Below are 12,500 nucleotides of genomic sequence, written 5' to 3'. Positions count from 1 at the left end.
AAGACGCCCAAACAAATTGTCCACCCTCAAGTGTCCGCTGCAGGGAGACATAAAACAAGGCGCTCTGGCACGGGCATGCTGGGGGCGCGTGGGGGGGTGAGAGGGGGGTGGGGGTGGGGGGTGGAGACCAGAGGTTACATCAAAACCAAAGTCTCTGGCCTGAAGACTGTCCAGACCCCGGCTCGGACTAAGAGTAATGACCCCTGTGCCCCAGCACCCATGCCAGACTTGGGATTAGGCCGCAGCCAAGTCTCTCACCATCCGCAGGACTATCTATTCAGCCCTTGACATCATAAAAGCAACGGCAGGGCGTTTGAACTTGCGAGAGCCTCCGCTCCTGCAGACGTGCCCGTAAAATAGAGAGGGGGGAGGGGTGGGGGGGGGGGTTCCAGAGACGGAGACTGGCTGCCCTCGTGTTTCCTTTAAGTACAGAGAGCCGGAGAGCTCAAACGGAGCGGACCGCTTTTATGGCGCTCTATTGCATAACCTTAGCAAAGACAAAGGGTGTGTAAAGTTAACGCTCCGAAACGCAAACACTGACTAAGAATAATGATGGAAGACGAGCAGACGGACCCCAAAGACTGACCCTCGGTTAGAGTTCGGAATTTCATTAAACGATCCAGCGGCATTGAGACGGTGGGATTCTTGAGTGTCAGAATGACATAAGGCTCAAGGAGCGGGTCCAGGCGTCTGAGTGACCGAGGCGGTACGAGGATTCTCAGGATTCTCCCCCTGTGCAGGCAGCGCGCGGCCGCGAGAGCCGAGCGAGACGTCGTCTCGTGTAATATATCTGCTGGAGCGGCTGGCGACCCAGGTGTAAGTGGTGTCTAGACACCCCTCCACTGCGGTCAACACCGGCTACGGATACGTCAGCCGTCCACCACAGCCACAAATCTGTGGCTCCAAACCTGCCACCGTCCCCCGACAACATCTCCTTCACCGAAAAAAAAAAACACACACAAAAAAAAAAAACACAAACCAGATCCTCTGGCAGGCGAGTCCAAACAGCAGAATTACCGTAAAGCAGAGGGGAACTGCTGGCCAGCTGATAAGAGTGAAGGGCCAAACCACATCAGAGGACGTTGAAAGAGCACTCGGGAGAGGAAGTTACTGCTGAAAGGATTTATCTTAACAACCCCTGCCACCCACAAACAGGTCCTGGAGATGCGCAAGGGGGCCCTGAATGCTCCATAAATCCCCAGAGTTTCAGACAACCTGACGACAATCCAAGACAGAGGAGTAAACATCTGTGGGAAGAAGAGCGGGAAATTTCGGCATCGTACTATTTTTTTTTACCCCTGTTGCCCTTCTGTGGGTGTGTGTGTTGTGTGTGTTTTTCCTCAGTGTAAAAGAGCATAGAGCTCATTGGAGTGCCATAAACCACTCGAAATGTATGAGCAATGCCACAGGCATCGAGAGATTTATCACTGCCTGCCTAACGTCATCGCTGATGCGACTGGGAGATAATCTTGAAGCGATCCTCCTCGAAGAGTCGAGACGACCTGCGCCATGCTCAAGCCCAGAGGAGGATGCTCCATTAAGAGAGAAGAATAAATAGATATAAAATCGAAATGTAAATAAACAACAAACAAAGCCATTCAACCCAAACAAAAATACGCTCTTTTTTAAAAATCTACTTTTTTCAGCCCGAACAAAGCTGAACTAGCCCCGTCGGGCACGTTTGTAAATCATCAACCTTCACTGTCCCCAAACACACCCACGCCGTCCCACACACCCTGTTTACTACAGAGCACACACTCCCCTGGGCTGGCTCCCTATGGTCTACCCTGGCCCTCTTATGCCTTCCAAGCATGCATGCAAGAGAGAGAGGGAGAGAGAGAGAGAGAGGGAGAGAGAGGGAGAGAGAGGGAGAGAGAGAGACAGACAGAGAGAGAGAGAGAGACACAGAGAGAGAGAGAGAGAGAGAGAGAGAGAGAGAGAGAGAGCGCACTTGGTTATCTGGCCCAGAAATGAACTGTTGAAGGGATCGTTTCAACATCAGTTTAACAGGGATTACAAGAGCGGCTGTGGGCTAGGGCTTACAGTCCAGGGGAGACGCCCTGATGGTGCGCGTGGGAGGGTGAGGGGAGAGAGAGAGAGCGAGAGAGAGCGAGAGAGAGAACGAGAGAAAGAAAGAGAGAAAGAGAAAGAGAAAGAAAGCGAGGAGGGCTGTGTGAGATAAGACTGATGAGTGTGAAGGATTGGTTCCGTCTGGGCTTTTGCAGGTCTGCTCAACAACATGGTCTTGAAGTCCTCCGAAAAAAAAAAGCACCATCTATCAACATCAGCCGATATGCGGAGGGTAAACACCAAATGATATTGTAACGAGAGCCGTGCTATCATGTGGATATTGAGTGCATGTGTGGCCCCCTTGAGCACCATAAGGGCAGGAAAAAAACACTCTTAATGTGCCCCGAGCACCCTCAGTGCCATGTGCTTTACTGCTCTGGATGCTTATTCTTCTACCAAGTGTGTGAAAGCCACCTCCTGGATTAATGTGGCATGTGGACTTCCCCAGAGCCATGGCCGCCTGCATGGTTTGGTTTGTGTTTGCCCACCGCAGCTCTGGGACCCACAGCGGCTGGGCTGGATGGATCGACATGTGTCACTCGGGAGACAACGCAGACAACGTGCTCCAGGCAATGAGGCCCAACACTCGGCAGCTCCAAGTGCATGCCCGCTCACACACTGTATATATATACTCTGTGTGTGTGTGTGTGTGTGTGTGTGTATATATATATATATATATATATATATATATAGCAAACGTGTGTGTATGTGTATATAAAAATGTAGCGACAGTTTATCCTGGGGAGAGAGCTGAATGTTGGTCTCCATCCCCGGAGTACAAACACACTTCACAGCCTGCATGATAGTGCATATGTCATGCCGGCTATGGCCTTTCCCTTCTTCCCTGTGTTCCTTTCCTCTCTTTTCTTTTATTCTCTTTTGGCCAGAGGAGTGAATTATTTATGCATCCCCACCAGTCAGCCCCCTGGAGGCAGTGGTTACACACCAGGCCAGCTCAGAGGAACACCTCCCCCGAACGCACGCACGCACACACACGCACACACACACCAGCTCGCCTGATTTCTCACACACCGCAAGTGTAAACAGTGGGTCGGTGTGTAAAGACTGGAGCTCTGCATCAGCCGACTGGGATGACTGTAGAGATGCGTGTGTGTGTGTGTGTGTGTGTGTGTGTGTGTGTGTGTGTGTGTCGGGGAGGGGGGGCGAGGGGGGAGGATCGGCTGCCTTTGTGGGCCTTGTCAGTGCTTACATTAGCCTGAGAAAGGCCACAGCGGCTCCAAATAATCCCCATTGCTCCGCACTCCAAGCATTCATCCTGCGCAATGCCTGAGCCCCTGACGTGGACGCATTCCAGGACCACCATTCAGAGGAAGTCACTACGCAACACACTGCAGGATTTACATTTCCTTGTTTTTTTTATATCTTCTGTCGTCGGGAATGTTTTTTTTTACATAAATACTGAATGACTTGTCGGGAATTATCATTACAACATATCTAATTATCATTATGGCATTCTGAACATCTACAGGATAAACAGAATCTTACAAGTCAGACCACAGTAGACCACATTCTTGATCATTTCTCATAGCACAAACAGATTGAATGTTATTTTACAAATACATATTTATATGTTTTTATGATTTTAATAACCATGTAACTTTTAAACACATGTTTATGTATTCCTCCTTGCCTCTATAGTCTGTTGCCTAAAGTCAATGACAATTTCTCACAAGAGGGTGAAATATCATCTATCTCTTCCCTATAATTTATGCAGCTACAAATTATCAAGGCGGCAATATCAACGAAAATAATTAACAGAGAGAGTCAAGGTTAATGAGAAAGCACTGTGCATGGAGAAATGCATATGCAACTGCATTAATGAGCGTTTATGGCCGGGCAGACTCTGCGTCATTCTGCCCCCCACGACTCTTAAACTTGTGTGACGAACATCCCTCTGCCACGTGTGTGTACAGTACGTCCTCCTTCAGAACCGACTGGTAAACGGGTGTCTTCTTTTCTCTTTTTTTTCCGATCTAAAGGATAGGAACTGAACCGCAGCCAAATGAACACATTAAAAAAACAGCTTGTGTCCTGGGTGGGAGTCACAAGTTTAAAGACTTGTGCGCGCGGCGTGGCATTTTTCAAATTAGCACAAGTGCGCTGGGGGAGAAATGAATAGGAGAGCAGCGGCTGCTATTCCCAGCCTGGCCGTTTCGCTCGGCCGTCTCCTTGCGTCTGTGACTGAGTGTGTGTGTGTGTGTGTGTGTGTGTGTGTGTGTGTGTGTGTGTGTGAGTGTACACGCACACCCACAAAGCCCCGATCATCTGTCACTTCTCCTAATTCAATCATCAGCCTTCATTCAATTATCCAATATAATATGCAAATCAGGCCAACAATGGCCAACAAATGCTAATTGCGTACATCAAAATAATTAAATTGGATTGGAGCAGGGGAGGAGGACTGAAGCGCCGTAAAATCGCAGGCAGTTCTTTTAATTAAGACTTAAAAATGTTTTAAATTAGAATCTGTAATCAGTCCATAAATTGTTGGGGATGGTCTAATTCCCCTGGTTCCTGCCCCCGTCCCGCCTCCCTCATTCCCCTCCCCCCCTCCCCCTCTCCCTCTCCCTCTTCCTCGGCTAAGGACGTAACTGTCAGAGGGTGCGGGTGGCTTTCCAGCTCCGCCATCAGCTCTTCCTGCTGCCTAGCGGGCACTGATGCCTCCTAACCAAAGCTCAGCCAACTGTGGCAGGTGGTGCGCGGTGCCAAGAGGGAGTGTGTGTGTGTGCCATGCGTGACTTGTCGGGTGCGTGCCCGGCACGTCAACAACTCTCACTTTGGAGGCGGCCACGCTGCCTGGGCACATCTACACCTGTTCTCATAGCACTGATGGTCACAGGAGGGAGAGAGAGAGAGAGAGAGAGAGAGAGAGAGAGAGAGAGAGAGAGAGAATGAGAGAATACAATTACTGAGAAAAAAAGAATGAAAGGAAGGCTGTAAGGCAGATAAAGGATAAAGCCAAAGGAAGGAAAAGGAGAGAGAGAGAGAGAGACAGAGAGAGAGAGAGAGACAGAGAGAGAGAGAGAGAGAGACAGAGAGAGAGAGAGAGAGAGAGAGAGAGAGAGAGGCCGTGGCCGTCACGCGTCAGGAAGCGAGTGAGCGCGGAGGTGGCAGCACGGCGCTGCATTATTAAACACACATCCTTTGTGGCTTTTTGTCTCGCTTGTTTGTCGAGAGGGAAAAAGCAAGCGGGGGAGAAGACAAGGAAAACACTGCTGCTTGATCTAATGAGAGCCATGGGGAGGGGGGGGGGGGTCTGTATTTACACAACGGTCCTGACAGGTGGGGAAGAGAGAAGCGCACAGACCACTGCCAAGTGTGTGTGTGTGTGTGTGTGTGTGTGTGTGTGTGAGAGAGGGGGGGACTACATAGCAGTCAGGTCTGGAGTGGTTTGATGTTATAAGAAATCAATTTAAAAACACAATTAGCAGCATTAATGGACTCATTAGCCTGCACAATTAGCACCAGTCACTATTACAGGGCATATGTATGTGTGTGTGTGTGTGTGTGTGTGTGTGTGTGTGCGAATGAGAATACTGGTAGCGGAAGGGAGAGCTGCTGAGCTGGGCCGTGTGCGGTGCGGTGCGGTGCGGTGCGGTGCGGGGCTCACCTGGTTGTCGGGGTGGTTGACGGTGAAGTAGCCCACGCAGATGATGACCTCGTGGAGCAGCTCCTCACACTTGTGCTGGGAGCAGTACCACAGCAGCGAGCTGACGATGTGGCGGAAGGCCAGCGACAGGCCCTCGGCCCCTAGAACAGACTGGACGAGACCACAGGAGGAGGCTGGAAGTCAATTACTGAGAAACTACTCAAAGACTATTAGTACTCTTAGACAAGGATTTAAATCATGATCTAGAATGCTATGGTAGACCATTGAGCTTGATGCCAATACAGCATTTGACATGAGGTTAGACATATTTGACATATTTAAAATGCTAACAAATGACTTGCTTGATGAACAAGTGAGCTAATTGATTTTGATGTGGTCAGGGATCTACTGCTGAACACTAAAGCACTTTTCCTCTGCCGCATGCACGCTATTTGTTTACCCAGCAAATAATGTCCACAGACAAGGTAGAGTATGTTGCATGACTTTATGGAAGTATGATGTAATGCGACATCAAAGCAAGTCAAATTTGTAGTTTCTTATGTCTCATTTCATCGAACTACAGGTACACTACCCAATCTGGTAAAGTTATATAGTGCGGTTATAGCCGATAGAGGGTCGCAAAGTGAAAGTAGAAGTGCCGTTCACCCTGTTACGAGTTGATGAACCGCTGAAATGATTTTGGAAACACTATTTCAAGGTACGAAAAACTCTTTAGTGCTTTTTTAAACTGACCACAAAAACATGCCATGCGGAGAGAACGGGGAGAAATTCTCCAGGACATCACTGAGAAAAGCCACCCGTTAGAGATCTTAGATACCAACATTATGCCCAGTCTGTGATGGCTCAGGTCGTACTGTTTCACCACAGCCAAAATCCACTACCCGAAATATATTCCGAGACACACACACACATACACACACACAAGATAATATGACCCAACAGAAACTTGGTGTCGATTTGAAAGCGCCCATCACAAGGCCCCAGCACAGATGAGGAGGGGACTGCGTGGATGAGGCCGAGCTTGTTATGGCGGCAGGGGAGTCTCCACACCTCCCAGGGGGGGCGGCAATGGCGGTGGGGGGGCCACGACGCCCCCATTCCCACTGGCCCATGAGACGCTATCGGCGGCCTGCAGACGGTATTTATTAAACATGTCAGTGTGACGGAGCACTAGAGGGGTCAGTCCCTCCGCGTGGTGTGTGTGCGTGTGTGTGTGTGTGTGGGAGAGAGAGAGAGAGAGAGAGGCTGTGGGGGGTGGTTGGGGAAGGAAAGTCCAAACAGTCTTCCAAACAACAATACCTGAGAAGGACTCCAATACCCACCAACCCCCCCCTACACACACACACACGCGTCGCACACACAAACGCACACACACTCATAACTGCCACTCATGGATATTTACATTAAGAGTAACACTCCAAAAAGCTGATACTGTCTGTTGTAAGTTAAGTCTGCGAGTCGTTGCCCATGTGGGAGCTTCCCCTTGGCTGGAAGAGAGAGAGAGAGAGAGAGCGAGAGAGAGAGAGCGAGAGAGAAAGGAAGCGTTGAACCGCATTGACAGACTAAAGCCTCAGAGAAATCTATACCATTACTCAACGCTCTGAAGCGCTGCGTGGCTCTTCCGTTGTTTGTGTCCGCTGTCACGTTCGACTTCTTTCGCATAACAGCATTACATGATGATGAGGAGGAAGATATTTGACAGCTCCATCGGCCGCTTGGTTTGGGATGTATAATCGTGGCTTATCGTCAGTTAATCTTTCATCAATTTGACAATGTGTTATGGTAATGCATGCTTTGCTGAGAAACCTCATTTCGCCGGACTGATGAGCCCAATCGATGGATAATGATTCAATCTTACCGTTAGCCGCTACGCATCGCGTCAGCGTTTTCCTCCCGCCCGGCGACTGGCCTTGCGGGCTCTCTCTGCGCGCCACTAATGGGAAGCAGTGTGGGAGCTAATGGCCGACCGCAACAATGCCCCAACCACCATCTTCCCATTATCACAAGACTGCCCAACTCAATTCAGACCTTCTATGACCTGCGCTGAACCAGGCCAAACCAGGCTAAACACGGCTCCTCAGTGGTCAAATAAGGTCATCTCTCCTCTGAAGTTTTCGGTGGTTCTGTAACTCCGTGCTCATCTGAGCATGAATCAGTTCTTGGCTTGTTCTAAGGCACCAGTTCAACCTGGGCTCTGAGAAGATGCAAAGGAGAACAGAGAGGAGCGACTCAACAGCCTGTGACGCCACCAAAAAGTCAATTACCGCACAGGCAATGACTAATCCAAACCACAAGGTGATTATGACCTTCAAAACGGGCCATTATTTAAAAAAGTTCATAAACGGTTGCGTGGGCAGAGGCAGCTGTGGTTGCCAGCTGGTTTGAATAGGGCCAAGCGCACCTCTGTGTCAGCAGCAGCGATAGCTTTAGAGTAATTACGACGGGTGATTCAGTTACGAGAGATTCAGCGGCCCTTGCCAATTCCCCTTCGCCCAAACGTTCTTTCTTTCTCTTTTTCTTTCTTTTTTTCTTTCTCGGGAGCTTTGTTTGTTTGCTCCTCAACTTGAAAGGCGGTCCAGTTTCTTCCGTTCTGTCGCTCCGTTGTCGTTCAAGCACCACTAACTTCCTAATGTATGGCCAGAGCCGGCCACTCGCGCGTCTGACCCGGACGCTCTCAAGAGACGTGGACTGCTTAGAGGTCAGGGGTCACGTTTCCACCCTTCACACGGGTCAACTTTGTTCCAAGAAGAAATGCGCATTTCCTCCCTCCATCTTCCTAAGCTACTGCGGACCGAGAGAGAGAGAGAGAGAGAGGGAGAGAGAGGGAGAGAGGGAGAGAGAGAGAGGGAGAGAGGGAGGCAGAGAGACAGCGAGAGAGAGGGAGAGAGGGAAAGAGAGAGAGCGTGAGAGAGAGGGAGAGAGGGAGGCAGAGAGAGACAGCGAGAGAGAGGGAGAGAGGGAAAGAGAGAGAGCGTGAGAGAGAGAGAGAGAGAGCAAGAGAGAGAGAGAAAGAGACAGAAAGAGTAAAAGCAGGTAGTGAGGGAGGGAGTGGAAGAAGGGGAGCTGGTCAGGATCATTAGCATGGCGCTGGGGCCGGTGGCTGTGCTCGGTGTGCTGATGTGAAACGTGTGCGTGGGGCTACAGCGCGCCGGCCTGTAATGAGAGCTGGAGGGCTTTGATGGAGGAAACAAGACCTTTTTATGGCACCCTCCATTACACGTGTCAGGCACAGGGAAGTGTCCAACATATCAGCATCTCCCCTAGGACACGGCCTGAGGACTGCCCTGCCTTCAGATCTCTCCAGCGGGAAGCTAAGAATCAGCAGAGACCCAACGCTACACTCTGACAAACAACATACCACAACACCACTACAATCCTCAGAACAATCACCACGGAGCGTTTTTAAAAAAGTCCGCGAATCGCTTTAAGGCCCTCACACGATCATCACACACACATACTGCATAAACTTACCAAACGATTACACAGCACACAAACTGGCTTTTAACAGCCTGTGTTACAACTTGCGGTGATTCGTAGGCCCAGAGGAGCTGTATTAGTCACATGGTATACGACGAGGCTTGCCTTCCTTTTCCATCTGTACATCCATTTCTGGTGCATGTTCGAACGTGCAGGACAATGTGAATGCATACAACTCCCTGCATAACACATGCTGCCTTCAGCGCTTTGTATTTGTGTTGGTCACACACACGTCCTCTTATTAATCTTGCTTTCTGAACGTTCACGTGGGGCTGGTACTGTCTGTTTATATAACATACAACTTGAGAATGCATGCCAGTGTCAATGAATGTATAGGTGTGTGTGTGTGAGTGTTTGAAACGTTATACCTCTAATTTGTGAAGGGATAGTGTTTCAGTGCAAACGCATCAACGTCACCACTGTTGCCGTCTTCAAGGTGTTTGCATCCAATAACATGAGGTTTCATACAAGAGGACAAGCTAACCAGCTACCTACCTGCAGTGCAAATTTTAACACTGGACTAGAGTGAAAATTGTTTAACACTGGACTAGAGTGAAAGAGCCATTTCAGAGCCATTCACACACAATGATGGCTATCTGAAATTCTGCAATAAGAGTTTGATTCCAAAACGCTATATATCCATTTTTTAAAACATCAAAAAGTCATGTTATTTAATTGTGTATTTCAGGTAATATCAATAAAAATGCAGTTGTTTTGTTTTGATTGAGTAAAGATAAATCAACTAAACCTAAACCAATACAGTTCAACTGTAATTACTTTCAAAACAATATGCAAAAAAAAACATTTATGAAAATTCATTAAAATGGTGGACATAGCGTTTTGGAACCAAACTCTTCAATTCATGTTTTGTTTTTTGTTTGCCCCCAACGTAAGAAGAGCACCCCCACCTGGAAGGCGGAGAGATCCAGGAGGGCGTAGCTGTTGAGGAAGCGCACGCCCTGCAGCGCCACCTGGATGACGGCCGGGGTGTACGGCTCCTGGGAGCAGCTGACGGCGGCGGTGGGGGTGCCGGCGGAGGAGGTGGAGGTGGAGGTGGAGGTGGCGGTGGTGGCGGTGGTGGTGCTGGAGGGGTTGGTGCCGTGGGGGAGCTCCGGCAGGTAGCTGTGCAGCAGGATGCAGTAGAGCATGTGCAGCGCCCCCACCAGGTCCGTGGAGCGGAGCAGCGTGGTGAGGCCCGTCGGGTCCTGCCGCTTGTTGTCGAAGATGCTCAGGGACCTAAGAGAAGAGGGCAGAGCGTGGGCATGTCGGTCAGTGTTTATTCTGGGTCATTATTCTGTGGAAGCTGTTGCAGATTGCAGTAATAAACAAATTGCAGTATAAACGTCAGCATAAACTTTAGCAATATATAGAATTGATCTGTACAGAGAGGTCACTTCCCCTGAAAGGAAAGGCATGCAGAGTAAGCAGTTGAGACACACACACACACACACACACACACACAGGACTAACACACCACAGCGGTGTAAGCAGTCCAGACACACACACACCACTAACACACCACAGCGGTGTGGCAAAGAGAAGTTTATGTTGCGGTTATGTGTTGGGGTTTTGGTCAGGACATTCATCTTTAGTGAAGGGCAGGACAACTAAAACAGTGGACAGGATGTGCCAGGGTGCTTAAGCCCAAGTGTTGATGGTGCCAGGCAGAAATGGGCACAAACAGACACAGACACACACACACACACAGACAAACACACACACACACAGAGACACACATACACAGACAGACAAACACACAGTGCCTGGCAACCCACAAAGTACTGCAACATGGCATTTTGCATTTTTCGGCCTTTTGCATTTGTTTACTACAATGTCACAGAATTATGAACAAACACAAACACCAACTCCGACACACACACACACACACACACACACACACACACACACACACACACACACACACACACAAACCATGACAACTCATTCATCGCACCATGCTGTTTCCAGACAACCTCAAAAGAATTCGGCCGGCTTCTCTTGTTTACGCAGCGCTCAATCTAGATCAGCGCCTCTCACAACACAGTCACAGGAGAGTGACACGGCGCGTTTAGGCTGCCAGGAGCCCTGGGCCCGCAGGCGGCCAATCCGCAAGCTCAGACAACAAACACACAAGTCGGATGGGATCGATCTTACAAACCATCCCTTTCGCTCCCTGTTTCCGGGTCTCTCTCGGTCATTCAGTCTCTGTCTCTCTCTCTCTCTCTGTGTGTGTCTGAGTCCCTCTATGGGAAACCACAGAGAGGCCGCAGAGCCAGGATGTGGGGAGAGGAGGGAGAGCCTTCAGCTTTCCATGGGTTCAGTTCTATGCTCTCCTCTACTGAGCAGGATGAGCAGAGGGGGATATATATATACATACACACACACACACACACACACACACACACACACACATACAGTATATATACACATACACACACACTATATATATACACATATATACAGCATATACATAAATATATATATATATATATATATATATATATATATATAGAGAGAGAGAGAGAGAGAGAGAGAGAGAGAGAATGAGAGAGAGAGAGAGAGAGAGAGAGAGAGAGAGTCAGGCATGCCAGCATCTGAACAGCATCTGGGCAGCTCAGATCTCAGATACTTCCTACTGGCTCAGGGGCCAGGGAGAGATGGAGAGAGAGAGAGAGAGAGAGAGAGAGAGAGAGAGAGAGCAAAAGAAAGAGAGAGCCTGAGAGAAGGAGCCAAACAAGGCTAAGAGACAGAGCCAGGACACTGAAAGACAGACTCTGGCTGGACTGTCTGGCATTGTGTTAGTGCCCCAGATATTCAGCAGGGACTTCACACATCCACCAACCCAGCCACCAACAACACACATGGGCTCAGGCCCACCCTCCCCAGATGATCCAGAGAGATGAAGGGGACTGTGTGTGTGTGTGTGTGTGTGTGTGTGTGTGTGTGTGTGTGTGTTTGAGTGTGACACACACACACAGATCCCTGGGACCAGGATGTTCGTGGGCTCTGTAATGCCAGTTACATTTCATAGAGCTGACAGAGGAGACACTCTGATCCGAGTGTCCAGAATGAGCCCTCAAAATGGAATAGGACCAAACCGCCAGTACTTACAACACCAAGACAGACAGACTTACAATGGCAGCGGTTTTACAGCGAACAAAACAAAATGAAAATAGAAAAAATGCATATAAGAGCATAAAATAGAGAGAAAGGAAGACAAGGGAGGGGTGGGGTGGGGGGAAGAGGGAAATTGAGCTATTTTTCAAATAGACTTACTATTCTATTTTTCTCAATGTTCTCATTTGTAATGTACAAATTGTTG

At 49.1% G+C, this 12,500-nt stretch overlaps 1 protein-coding gene across 2 annotated transcripts in view; it reads right to left on the bottom strand.

Moving 5' to 3' along the window:
* Positions 1 to 12,500, bottom strand: part of scaper (S-phase cyclin A-associated protein in the ER) — a 107,399-nt gene that overhangs the window by 6,453 nt on the left and 88,446 nt on the right. For both annotated transcript variants that reach the window (XM_062547067.1, XM_062547069.1), the window contains exons 26-27: positions 10,087 to 10,414; positions 5,702 to 5,851 (exon numbers count right to left, since the gene is read on the bottom strand). In XM_062547067.1, coding sequence (XP_062403051.1) covers positions 5,702 to 5,851; positions 10,087 to 10,414 — 478 coding nt within the window. The remainder of the gene's footprint in view (positions 1 to 5,701; positions 5,852 to 10,086; positions 10,415 to 12,500) is intronic.

This window comes from Sardina pilchardus, chromosome 10 (genome assembly GCF_963854185.1).
Source record: "Sardina pilchardus chromosome 10, fSarPil1.1, whole genome shotgun sequence".
Lineage (NCBI taxonomy): Eukaryota > Metazoa > Chordata > Actinopteri > Clupeiformes > Clupeidae > Sardina > Sardina pilchardus.
Note: the sequence above shows the minus strand (reverse complement) of the source record. Positions and strands in the feature narration are given on the sequence as shown.